Source organism: Eretmochelys imbricata, chromosome 15 (genome assembly GCF_965152235.1).
Source record: "Eretmochelys imbricata isolate rEreImb1 chromosome 15, rEreImb1.hap1, whole genome shotgun sequence".
Lineage (NCBI taxonomy): Eukaryota > Metazoa > Chordata > Testudines > Cheloniidae > Eretmochelys > Eretmochelys imbricata.
Genome location: NC_135586.1, coordinates 6,260,399 through 6,274,076, shown reverse-complemented (window position 1 = coordinate 6,274,076; position 13,678 = coordinate 6,260,399). Strand labels below are relative to the sequence as shown.

The 13,678-nt window shown below is 51.2% G+C and overlaps 1 protein-coding gene across 1 annotated transcript; it reads left to right on the top strand.

The window, feature by feature from the left end:
* The first annotated feature begins 354 nt into the window (after window positions 1-354).
* LHX5 (LIM homeobox 5) lies at window positions 355-13,172 on the top strand. Its single transcript, XM_077835103.1, has 5 exons — window positions 355-527; window positions 3,156-3,379; window positions 5,309-5,586; window positions 8,377-8,542; window positions 12,805-13,172. The coding sequence occupies exons 1-5, from the start codon at window positions 355-357 to the stop codon at window positions 13,170-13,172; spliced, it is 1,209 nt and encodes a 402-aa protein (XP_077691229.1).
* Window positions 13,173-13,678: the final 506 nt, after the last annotated feature.

The window sequence follows — 13,678 nt, the reverse complement described above, 5'->3', positions numbered from 1 at the left end:
TTATTATTAATCCCTTTCGTGGACCGGCTGCTTCCACAGAGGCACTGATGCTGCTCCAGGCCGAGATGCTGCTAAATTGAAAGGCACCGGGCAAGTCACCCCACCAGGATACCTTTGCTTGGCTTCCCCACATTGAACCTGCTGGGAGAGGTGTGGGGGGCGTGGGGGAAGAGTGGGAGGGGGGTCTGGGAAGTCCACGCGACACTTTTTGCCTGCCCTCAGGACGCCCAGGAGAAGAAGGCAAGAAGCTGACAGTGTTGTTTTCCGTTTCCCCCCCTTGCGATCGCTTTCGGCGGCGGGGTGGGGGTTGCATTCTGCTTTATTTTGCTGGTCTCGCCTTCCTCTGCGGAGGTCATGATGGTGCATTGTGCAGGCTGCGAGCGGCCCATCCTGGACAGGTTTCTGCTGAACGTGTTGGACAGGGCATGGCACATTAAATGTGTCCAGTGCTGCGAATGCAAGTGCAACCTGACGGAGAAATGCTTCTCCAGGGAAGGCAAGCTTTATTGCAAAAATGACTTTTTCAGGTAAGTCCCGCAAGGAGGAACCCTTCCCCGCCTGCTTGGCTAGCATAGCGGGGCAAGGTTACAGAGCGATACCCTGCTTCTGCGCTTTGCCTAGCGTCCTAGCCACTAAGCTGAGCGCGTTCTGTAATTGGCACCTTGCTGGCGTCTCCTCCATCGGTCGCTATGGACTCCCGATGCTGCAGAAGGAGTCAGATCTATATGCCACTCCAATTCCCCAAAGGAACCCTATATGTGCCTGTGGGGGGGGGGGAATCCATTTATTAGCCGCACGCCAGGTCGGTTTCAGTGATTTTTTAAAATCCGCAGGCGTCTTGTTGTCCCTATTGTCAATTTCCTCCTTTTGCGATATTCCTCAGAGTTTTCTGTACAGAAGGGAAGATCCTGGAACTGGGGGGGGGGGGGGGGCTCCACGCTTCTTGTTCGCTCTGTAACCCGATTCGAATGCTTTTAATGTAGGTATATGCACACGGTTGAGCCAGATCCGAGCGGATCGCACGCCAGGCGAGAGAGTATGGGTTTGTAGGTTACTTTAAAAAAAATCATTCCGGAGTACAGAAGAATAAAACTTCTCTCAACAGAAAACTGATTTTCGAATGCCCCGGGGCTTTAAAAACAAAGCTACTTGTATTGCGGAGAGACAGAGCGTAAATCAGAACTCAAGTGCAGAGAGGCCAGAGAGCGGAATATGGGGGGACATCACCAAACTCCTTTGCCCCAACATTCCTGCCTGAACTGGGAATTCTCAAAAGCACACTAAAGTTCCTAGCAAGGGTTAGGAGCAAGGCTTTGTGGTCTAATTGGCTATACGTGCGCAGAGCAAACTTGTCCTGTCCCGTCCCCTCCCCTCCCTCCCCCCTTTTTCTTTTAAATCAACAAATGAACTCATTGAAAATGTAAAATCGCCCTAAATATCGCCTGGCCTTTTGTTTCTGGCTGTAACTGAGGTAAATGTGGGCATTTGTTTAGCTAAAGGGTGAAAAGCTCAGGGGATGATTAATACAGAGTGGAGGGAGACGGCAGTTTTCCTAGTCCAGTAGGCCCTAATGAAGGTGAATTTGAATAGGTTAAGTGTCACACTCGCCTTTACACATGTAAACTACCTTTAACGGCCCCTTTGCATTCAGCACCCCTCACGCTGCAACTCCTTAAATGCCTTTAATGATTTTTGATAAGGTGCAGATGAGCCAATTATGCTCCAGGATAAGACAAAAAAATGACTTATGACTTCTAATGCTTTCACTAAATCAACGTCATGGAAAGTGAAGCTGTTAGAAGTTGTGTTTAAACAAGGGAGGGGAAAAAACAGTTTTATTCCTCACCTTCTCCCCCATCGTCCACCCCACTTCCACTAGCCATCAAACCTCTAGGGAGCCCGAATCAACACCCCAAAGTGGAAACTAAATTACCTGCTTTGAAAAACAGATACGATTCTGTTGCTTGATATAGATCATTCCCTAGGAAAAATATTCCCTTTCTGCAATGCATACTACTAATAATAATAATCAATCATTCAATCAATCGGGGAGGGGGCTGGAATGCAGAATAAAAGGAGATCAAAACTAGACCCATTTTCAGCACTGGTGTGTGGGTTGTTTTATTGGGGAAGGGGGAGACCTTTTTAGGATCCTCATATCCCCTCTCCCCACTTGTATTTTGAATTAAATAAGCAGCCCTCTGTGTTTCTCTTTTGGAACTAACCACCCCTCTAACAACCAAAGTGTCCCGGTTAGATATTTACTAACTGAGATGTGACCTCATGGAAGAGAACAGGAATATTCATAGGAATTATGACTGTGAGGGAAGATCCATTGATTACCTCCTATGTCCTCGCGAAATGCAGCCTGAAAAAGGATGCAAACGCTCTGCAGCTTTCTGGTGGATACAGTGGGATGTAAAAATTGCTCCATAAATCCCGCAAAACCAAAGCGGATCGTTATTTTTTACACCGAACCGTGGCCGCTCCTTAAAGCGGCCCATCTGCATCACAGGCATTCACGCGCATGTATAAAAACCTGGTCCACTTCCCTCGCCTTATTCTGAGCTGCGATCTAGCTACCAATGCATGTCTGCCCAAAAATACAGCTCCGAAAATTGCCCCTTCGCCTCCCAACTTGGGCGGCCCAAAGAAAAGGATTTTTCCCTTCCTCCGCGCCGTGTCTGAGCAAAAGCGAGTTGAGCAAATGCTGTAATGCCGAGGACACTTTCTACCTGCCGGAGATAAGGGAGGGATCAAACAAAACAGACACCCCAGAATATTTCCCATGGAGACGGAACTATTGAAGTGCGGGTGAGGGGGGTGTCCATTTGTATGGAGTCAAACAAGGGCACTCGGTGCTGGGCGATCATTCACAAGTAAACGCGAGTCCTCTCTTGGGCTACTTGAGACGCGTTTTGCTCGCCGCGAGAGGAATCATTTTGCGCACGCATTTTGTTGGCGACCAAATCCGCTTTCCTTTCATTGTCGGAATCCAGGCAATTGCTTTCACGGCCTCATCTCCCCACCCCCTCCACCCACGCGCCTGCAGTTTGGGGGATGCACTTATAGGGGACTGGGAGGCCGGGCCGCTAAGCACCCGGGTATTTACTTTCCTCCTCTCTCTCTCTCTCTCTCCTTCGCTCCGTTTTTAGGCGGTTCGGTACCAAATGCGCAGGCTGCTCCCAAGGCATCTCTCCAAGCGACCTCGTCAGGAAAGCCCGAAACAAAGTCTTTCACCTGAACTGTTTCACGTGCATGGTTTGCAACAAACAGCTCTCCACCGGAGAGGAACTTTATATCATAGACGAAAACAAATTTGTTTGCAAAGAGGACTATTTGAACTCGCCCAGCCTAAAGGAAGGGAGCCTCAACTCAGGTATGGAGCCTCCGCCAGCCTCTAACCGGGGGTGGGACCGTAGAGGCCTAGCATAGGTGTGAATTTAAAACGCATCCGGGAGGGGATTTTAGTTTCTTATTCCAACAGAAAATACTAGAAAACTGCAAATTCTAGAAAACAAGAAGGGTTTTGAAGTCTTTTTTGTATTGGCTGGGCCTCTCTCTCTCTCTCTCTCTCACACGCTCTGGCATCAGATACAACCTGAGCTATCGCTGTCCGATACCCACAAGTGTGGGTGTATTGGGGGAGATCCTTTACCGATTTATTATTTTCGATCTTTATACATATATCTGGGTCCCCCCCCCCCTTTTTTTTTTTTTCCTATTTCTCAAAATACGGACGGTTCGGAGAGGGTGGAGGGAGAGCAGAAAAGTGGACTAAAACCTGGGGGGAGGGGCTGGGGAGAAGGGGCTGGAGTGGGAGGAGGATGCAGGATAAAGCATGGGTTGGAAGTGAAGAGCGAAGAGATATTTCCACTTAAAAAAAATCCAGGCCGCACATTCAGCAGGCGCTGGGGGAAAGCGACCGCTGTCAATTACATTTACAGACCCAGCTGGGAACATGTGACCAGACCCGGGAAGGGGGATGTGGCAGTTTGGGGAGACAGCTGTTTTTCCGGGTTCCTGTTTGATTTGGGCTACGAACATTACCTTCCCCTAAACGCCATCCACGCTCTGCGATCTTTAAAAATCCCCATGGCTTGGGATATTTTCCCGGCTTCCTTATGTGCGAAGAGACTCCAGACAAGGCCCCAAGCTCCCAACCTTCGCTCAGGGGAGCGATCCCTTCACTGCCATGGGGCTAACAGCGCCTGAGGCCTTCCACTTTCTCCCTCTACTGATAAACTGCCTTCCTTTCCCCTAGAATCACACACAGATCCTCAGATTTTCCTTCCTTTCTCTCTGTCAGAGCCCCTCATAAAACGCAATGGATTGGATGCCCCAGCTCCCCAGCTCTGTTAGTCTGCTGTGTCTGTGTCTCATTGCGGCGTGTGTGTGCAGTGCTGGCTATTCGCATTCACAGGAGCACGCGTTGTGGGCCCGATCCTCCTCTCTTTAGGCAGAGGCGGAACTCCCGTTTGACTTCCTTGGAAGCTGTCTCGGCATCAGGGCAGCGGGATCAGGTCCTCACTGGCACAGCGGTCTATGCCTGTGGCCTGTGCTCACCCCCTTCCCCTGGGGTCATACCTGCGGCTGGATCTTGCCAGGCGGCTCCCTTGGGCGCTGCTCTGAGCCAGGCGAGCAGAGGTTGCCCGGCGGTCTTCACATTAGGGGCCTGTTTGGGACCGGGGGAGGCGGGCAGCTGGCCTATTTCCGATCCCAGGGTCAGGGTTTTGCTGGCTCCGAAGCGTGGGGGGGATGAGCCAGGGCCAAGGCGGTGAATGAAATCCCCGAGCCCCGGTGGTTACAGCCAAGGCTTTGTGGCAGGGGTTCTTGTTCCCCAGCTGTGGCTCGATTTGTGTCTTAAAGGAAAACGCTCAGCTGGTCCAAACGAAAGCGCTTCCTTCCCCAGTGTGGGAGCCTTGGACAGCTCCCTCTATGCCAATGGGTTGCAAATCTGCCATCCGGATCCAGTCACCCTGTCGTAAATCCGATGCGACGCCACCGAAGCCAGAGGTTTCACACCGGAGTCACACCCTCTGCCTGCTCGAGTGGCAGAAAAGGCCGGGGGTGTTGTCTTTCCCTGTTGCCACATAGCCCGATGAGCCCATGTTGCTGCTAATTCAGACCCCTCATTAACTCTTCGTGGTGTTCACTGGGAGTGATTGATTCGTGTTAAATTAGCGCAGAGAGTTAGGAGGATCTGGCCTCCAAAGAAGTTCAACCCCCCCCCCCCGGGAGGGACAGTGGGGGTGAAGGTCCCGTCTCTGCCCAGAGTCATCCATCTCCCTCTGCCTCTCCCTTGCAGTGTCCTCCTGTACAGACAGAAGTCTGTCCCCGGATCTTCAGGACCCCATGCAGGATGATACAAAGGAAACAGACAACTCCACCTCCTCGGACAAAGAGACCACCAACAACGAGAACGAGGAACAGAACTCGGGCACTAAGAGGAGGGGACCTCGGACTACAATTAAAGCCAAGCAACTGGAGACTCTCAAGGCTGCCTTTGCTGCTACCCCCAAACCTACCAGGCACATCCGGGAACAGCTGGCCCAGGAGACAGGGCTCAACATGAGAGTGATCCAGGTACAGACAAGCGCAGCTACAAGAGGTGTCATAGCAGAGCATAGGAGAAAGGATCAAAAACAGGGACTAGAGTGACCTCCCATAGCATCGCCATCCGCTTAACCAGGTGGGGCGAGCACGTATCCGAGTCATTCCTGCTTCCCTCTCTTTGGATCCCTTGGGGTCCAGCTCCCAGCCACCTACTTTTGTTACATCACAGCCTGTCGCCATGGAGATGACTGTGACGTCCCAAACTCAGCAGTCCCACTTCAGGGCTGTGAGAAGTGGGAGGGGGAGGAGGGGAGAGAAAATTCTGATATTTAAAGAAAAGGGTTCTGGCAAGATGCCAAAGTGTCGGAGGAAATTGGCATATATTAACAAAGGCGAGGCCAAGTAGATCTTTGCCATGAATATCTCCCCTTGGTAATAATTATACATACCCCTTTAAGAGGCTTTACGAATGAGGTAAGCCCCCACTTTATAGATGGGGAAACTGAGGCACAAGGCAGCGAAGTGATTTGCAAAGGTTCATCCATGTGGCAAAGCTGGAACTCGAACCTAGGACCCCTCGCTCCCACGCCACTGCTCAATTCTTGCTGTCCCTCTTGTGGTGTTCTCTAGATACTGAACTCTTCCTCTCGCCTAACCAAGAGGACAATTTCCTCTTGTCAATATTATGATAACGGTTCTAATAATTGGCCACTGTTAGTACTAGCGATGATGATCAGAGATTTTGTTTTGAAAGCTCTCTAGTTATATAATTGTTTTCTTCATCTGAAGAGTCCTCAGGCGAAAACCAGCACTCAGTCTCAAGCATTGGTGTGCTTAGCGCCCCCTCCAGAACCCACTGAACTCGATGGAAAGGCTCCAGTCCTTTGGACCTGGCCCTTACGCCAGACGTGGATCTGCAGACTTACTGACCAACCCAGGCCTGGAGTTTGGGACTCAGCCTTTCCCGTGCGGGTTTGAGCCCCCCACGCACTCTGGGCAGCGCTTTGAGTGAGTTATCCAAAGTGGATCGACTCCCATCGATTTCAGTGAGATTCGGATCAGACCCAAGTTCTCTAAAGAACTGACTCAGCTCCCATTGAGGTCAATGAAAAGGCTCCGGTTGACATCAGTGGGAGATGATGCCAACCCAAATGGAGGCCATGTTAGCCAAAAACAAAAAACGATCAAGCAGTCCCCAGTAGACTCCGGGTCGATAGGCTGTATCTGGTGCTGGATGCAAAATCCAGCAGGCCGGATTATTACATCTCCATCCAATACCTGATGGCAAGTTCTTCCAAACACGATGTCAACCAGATGCCTCAACCTTTGTTCAGTTCCCTGCTTACTTATTTGAAGCAATGTCAGTTCTTCATTAAAATCTCTTTATCCTGTACTTGCCTGGTGGGACTTTCAGGCTAAGCCAGTCAGCGGAAAAGAGTTCAGAACAGTCCCCGCCCAAAAATCCACTAATCATAAATTAAAAGTGAAAATCATAAAAAAAGTTGCAAAGCAAAGGGGGGTCTAGAGAAGAAATTAACATCAGTCCTTTAAACTGGGTCAACCCGAGAGCTGTCTGTCTTGACATTTTGCAACAAGATTTATTTACAGTGTTGGTTAAGAGAATCTGCACATTTATATTAAAGAGGAAATTGGGGAGGAATCAAAACAATTCCCAAAACAGAGACATAGATTGAGGTAAACCAGAGAAGTATGTTCGGGTCTCTTGCTACTGCTGAAGTAATACATTCAAAGGCGTTTTTGCCGTACTGTTGGCAAATATATAGTGTTGAGCGTGTAAAAAAAAATTGTTCCAGACCAAACAAAAGGGGGGATGGAGTGTTCTGTATTTCACCTCTGAAATCTGCAAGATGGGAAAATGTCCAAGAATGCCTGTCTTGCCCCCCACCTCCCGCTTTAGCATCGGGCGCTGTACATATTCTCCGTGTTCTCATTTATCGCTATACATTTCTATCTGTCTCCATACACTCTGTATTGCTCTAGGTTTCTGTCGATGGGTGGATAGCTAGATTAGGAAAGCAGGCACCCCCACAACTGTTTGCAGTTTGAAAAGTCCCTTTAATTGCCTTTATAAATATGTCTTCTCGGCTTTAGAGGAGGGGGGGTAGGAAGCACACTTCATTATAAACCTCTCCAAGGGTGTGCAAAAATCCTTCACTCTTGGATGGTTCTCAGAGTTCACTCGCAACTTTCCTCTTCTTTTTAATTCAAAGCCAATCTGCTCCACTGGCTAAACTGCAGAGTTTAATCCCCCGGTTGGAAGTTTCTCTTCATTTTTCTTCAGAGCCTCTTCTCCTGCCTCTTGTAAAGGGTCCAGAAAGTATTCAGCTTGTCCAAAGAATGGGAAAGTGGATCTTCGGGGAGCCTGTCAGCTGGGAGTTGGCGGGGGGAGGATGTGACTTGCTGCTGCCTTCATCTGGCAAATCCTGCAGGAGAAACTTGGAACATCTTGAGGCGATCATGTGAAGGGAACCCGCTTCTTAGCTGGCATCCTATTTACACCACCAGCTTCCTGGTCTGGCTGTATACGTGTGTACAGCAGCAGATCTATGCGCCCCTACATCGCAGAGACCAGTCCGTGCGTTAGTCGATTAGTCTGGAGACCGCGGCCGTCCTGGGGCAGACACGTAGTGCAGGAGACAGGCCAGGCCAGTTAAAAGCAGGCAGATCAGAACTCTTGTGCCGGCCTCTCCAAAGCGCCCGTGTGGCTTGACGGGGCCTTGGGAGGCAGCTGGCGGGAGCTGGGGGGCCGGGTGGGGGATGTTGTCACCACGTTGCTGATGTTGTTTAATTTGCCCGCAGGTTTGGTTCCAGAATCGAAGGTCCAAAGAGAGGAGAATGAAACAGCTGAGCGCGCTGGGGGCCAGGAGGCATGCCTTCTTCAGGAGTCCTCGGCGCATGCGCCCTCTGGGAGGCAGGCTGGATGAATCTGAAATGTTGGGTTCTACCCCTTACTCTTATTATGGAGGTAATGAGCATTTTATGGATCACTTCCTGGATGACCTCCTAACACTCTTTGTATTCAAACATTGTAAAAACAAAACAAACACAGATCCCAGAGCAAACAAATTAAGGCTGGAGGAATCTTTCTTTTTCTTTCTTTCATTCTTTCTTTCTTCTTGATCATTTTTCATTCCTTCACTTTTCTTTGTCTTTCTTTCTTTCATTCATTTTTATTTGATCATAGTTCTTTCTTTCTTTTCTTTCTTGTTCATCCATTCATTTGTTCATTTGTATTTGATTATTGTTCTTCTTCATTTTTCTTTCTTTCCATTTTTCTATCTTTCTTGTCCATTCATTTGTTCATTTTATTTGATAATTGTTCATTCTTTCATCTTTCTTTTTTCTTGTTCATCAATTCATTTGTTCATTTTTGTATTTGATCACTGTTCCTTCTTTCATTTTTCTCCCCTGTTAATCGATTTATTTGTTCGTTCTTTTCTATTTGATCACTGTTCTTTCTTTCTTTTGTTCATTTGTTCTTTCTTTCTCGTTTCTTTTTATTCTTTCTTTTGCCACCTTTAGAAATTAAGGCTCTGAAGTGTATTACATTTTATAGCATTTCATTGTGTCTTTTAAACGAGAGAGCCCGCTGCTTGCGTTCTGTATTAACTGACCGTAAGACTCTGGAGTTTGTCTTTAAGGGAAGGTCTTGGTGCTTTCTCCCAATCCGGTTCACGCCACTTCCTTCCAAAGTGTTAGCTCCGGATTCTCTTAATTGTTACCGCCTTTCCTGGCTGGGTGCGGGAGGGGGAAGGAATTTGTGGGTCTGGTAAAATTGTTACCTTCTGTGCCCTGAACATCGCCTGAGTGGAGCAAACCCGGGCGCGTAGGCCCTTGTCCTATTTCCGGGAGCTCCGCAGCCGGGAGAAGTCGGGGAGCCGTGCTTCCCGGGTGTGTCTCCTTCTACTCGGCGATTGTACATAGACAGGAAGAGATGCTGTCTTTGGGGGACTTTGCCGCCTCTCGTGCCCCTTGGGGTTAGATCGCACCCATGCGCTGCTGATGCAATCTGGGATTCCCGAGAGAAAGGAAAGAGTTAATCTCCAGTTAAAGTCCCTCTCCGTCCCGTACGTGAAGGGTTCCGGAGTTCACAGGAGCTGCGCGGGGCGCCATAGAGAAACTCCCGCTGTGATGCTGTAGGGCTCGATCCTCCAAACTTTACTACTGGGGGTAAATTTACTGCTCCTGCGCGCGGTCCTGCCGGTTACCTTGCTCCTGTCCTGTCCACAGCCAGGGGCCGGATTCTGACCTCAGTTACCCCTGGTGTGAATCCGGATTCACACCGGTGTAACCGACCCCAGATTCTGGCTCTGTAGGACTCGTCGCCTGAATAAATTTACTCCCAGGAGTAAACGCTCCGGATTTAGACGCACAGCTGGCAAATGATCATGAAACCCACCTCACAGACAGGAGGAGAAAGATACCTTCCCTGCGGCTTGGGGGCTGTTTCCTGGCCAGAGGAGAGGCGCGGTGAGGGGCTGGGGGTTGTGGTTGTGTCGATTCGGCTTTTGAGGCAGAAGGGGATTCCCTCGTCTCCCAGTCCCTCTCTTAGAAATACATCGCATGGCAGATGGAGCGCGCTCCTGCCCTTACAGAGACTGGGTGGGTTTTTTAAAGGAAGCATCATTTGTACAGAAGGTAACACGGGAAAGGCAGGGGGCTGCCCTGCCTCTGCCGCTGCTCCCCAGCAGCGAAACCCGGGGATGCTGTGAGTTCATTGCCGCGGGGCTCGGCTAGCGCGTCCACAAACCCGCCCAAGGCGCTCGGAGTTCAGAGGGGCCCGACAGCCCCAGCCCCAGGCTGTAATGGAATCTCGCTGGGTTCGAGGAGTTTGAATACAACATATTCCCAAACTTTCCTTCTTCGCATCCCTCCATCCTTGTCCCTTCCCATCCCTCCATCCCTTCCTCTTTCCTTCTTTCCATCCCTCCATCCCTTCCTCTCTCCTTCTTTCCATCCCTCCATCCCTTCCTCTCTCCTTCTTTCCATTCCTCCATCCTTTTCTCTTTCCATCCCTTCCTCTTTCCTTCTTTCCATCCTTCCAACCCTTCATCTTTCCTTCATTTTCTTTCCATCGCTCTCTCTCTCTCTCGCCCCCGCTGCTCATTGGCCCGGAGATACCGATCACTGATCATTCTCGCCCAGAAACCAAAGAGCTAAGGACTCAACTGGCCAAGGCAGCGGGTAGGAGGGAAGGTGAGGGCCGGTTGCCATGACTTTGCCACCCTTCCTGTGGCATCTGTTTGAAGGGTCGTCGCCCCCCCACCCCCCCACCCCCGCAGCCGCCCACATCCCCCCGCCCTCCCTCGCCCTGAATGCGAGCTCAGCTTGTCGAGATCTCCTCTAATCCCCCTGTTAGAGATTCCGTCCGGTCCTTGGCCAAGTTTGCACCCCTGCAGCAAGTAAGAAAGGGGCATTGTGATGAAGCTGTCTGAATGAACAGAGCCCCGCTCCCACTCAGCCCCCGCCCCCCCGCGTGTGTGCCCGGGAACAAAGCTCCAGCTGCCCCCTTTTGTACCTCTTTCAGACGGCATTTGTTCCAATTACCTCCGAGCTCCCGGAGCATATGGAAGGTCACTATCACAGGGGCCGGGCCCTGCGTGTTTGCTAGTTGTTTTCTCCCCCTTGTCGGCTCCTTCCCCTCCCCGCTCGGGCCATGTGGCCCCTCGAAATTCGGCCCCTTCACTACACGCAGGGGCCGATCTCTCCCTAGCGGTGCCTGTTGGGGTGCGGGTGTGTGGGGGGGTCATTGCCCCGCCACTGAAGGCAGCTTGGGATGGGGGGGGGCGCTGAAAGTTGGAGCTAGCCCTAGCTGGGGGTTGCCAGCCTGCCTGGCTGCTGCGTGAGCTGGGGGCTTAGAAAAATGACCCCTCCCTTGCAACCCTGCTATTGCTGAGCGGGGGAAAAATCCTCCTGTTCTTTCCTTCTGTGCCAGCTAAATAAGAGATTTTTTTCCATCCAGCCATTTACACAATCTCTCTCTCTCTCTCTCTCTCTCTCTCTCTCATCCTCCTCCTGTATCTAGAAAGAAAGATCTCCCTGGAGTTGTGAGGGTAGTTTGGTTTTTTTGTTTTTTTTTTAACAGAGCGCTATAGACAGTGACACCTTTTCTAGTTCTTTTTATTAATTTTTGGTCCGTTACAATTATGGAGACTATTTTGTTTTTAGGTTTGGGAAGAAATTCAGCGCGTTCAGTTACTCCTCCCCCCCCCCCCCAGGTTTCTAGTCATGTCCAGGATTTCGCGGCTTTCCAGAGACTTCCGCTATTTTCAAAGATTCCGACTGCGATGCTGTTGTTCTGGGGGGTGCTGGGGGGAGGTTGCTTGTCAGGATGAAAGCGCAATCAATGTCCATATTGCTTAGGGGGGTTCATCGACTTCATCGACACTGTTTTTTTCCATCCGCTCCTACTTAATTGAAGCAAAACCTTTTAAAAATTACAACCTAACCCCCTTTCCCTCCGGAAAATATTTATTAGACGTGTTGTTATAATTCTATCTCCTCTGAAAGCATTTCCGCTTTATGGTTAGTGGAAGACGTTGGGGTTATTAACGGTTACAGTCACTAGTGCCCGGTTAGGAATCTGTTTATTCTGTTCTTTTGCACGTGATGAAAGTGGGATATTCTGCAGCTTGGTGGCTTCCGAAAAAAGCGCGCAAGTGTCAGATACAAATCTCTGTAGCTGATAATAATGTCCCGGGTTCTGATCCTAGACCTTGCTCGCCCGTTGGACAATTGAGCTGGATAATTGTGGGACCCCAGTAACGCGTTTGAACCAATCCCTCCCTGGTTTTTGTCACAGGATCTGGAAATCGGTGTCCTTCGGCTTAGGGTGGGGACAGGCAGTGAAAGAAGCAGCCAGCAAATAAATGCCGGACCCTGAAAGCTCACTTGCATGAGCTGCTCTTCTGTGGTGGAGCAAAAGCGACGGGCCAGGCGGCTGCAAAGGCCCGCCCCTCTCCGCGTTGCTGTACCCGGACCCCTTGACCACCTTTGCGCGTGTGTTGGGTACCGGCAGCGGGGAGAGAGGTGCGCACCTGGCCCCCGGGGCTGTGTGGCCCTACGCGCAGACAATTCGCAGCCGCTCCTGGGGGTGGGAGGCGCTAGCTCCGGCCAGTGCCGGAAAACCCTCGGGCTCTGCGCTGGGGGAGTCTGGCTTCAGCTGGGCCGGGAAGGCTCTGGAGCGCCCCGGCCCCGCCTCACCCTCCTCTCTCTCCCCTGCTCCAGATTACCAAGGAGACTACTACGGGCCAGGCGGGAACTACGATTTTTTCCCCCACGGGCCTCCCTCGCAAGCCCAGTCCCCAGCAGACTCCAGCTACCTTCCAACCTCAGGGCCCGGCTCCACGCCCCTGGGGCCCCTGGAGCCCCCGCTCCCCGGACACCACTCCTCCGAAAACCAAAGGTACACCGACATGATCTCGCACCCTGACACCCCGAGCCCCGAGCCGGGCCTGACCGGCTCGCTGCACCCCATTCCCGGCGAGGTCTTCAGCGGCGGCCCCAGCCCCCCTTTCTCCATGTCCAGCAACAGCGGGTACAGCGGCCCCCTCTCGCATCCAAACCAGGAGCTGAACGAGGCAGCGGTGTGGTAGGGCTGACCCAGACAGAGGGTGTGGGGGTGCTGGGGACCCCCGGCTCCCTCTGCCCCAGGCAGATCCAGCCTCCTCGTCCCAGCCCCGGCTAAGACACCAGGAACCAAAACCGGCCGCCTGACACTGATGCCAAAATTCTCCGGAGTCCCACCCCCACCCCAAGCCACAGGACACAGGCCGCGGGGGGTCCCCGCACTCAGTGTCTTTTTTCCTCGCCACGTGTGAGCAGGCACGGCTGCCGAAACGTGCCAATGCTGACTAACCTCTGCAAGGATCTGAAGCAGCATCTCTTGGACCAAAGCTGAACTGGACTGGATCACAGATTTCCTGATTGACTGGACTGCCTACTTTTCGGGGGCGGGGGGGCTTTTCTTTCTTTCTTTCTTTCTTTCTTTCTTTCTTTCTTTCTTTCTTTCTTTCTTTCTTTCTTTCTTCAATCCAGAATTGCATCTTTTTAATCTTAATCTGGAAAGGGGGGAACCCCCTCATAATCCACTTTTTTTTTA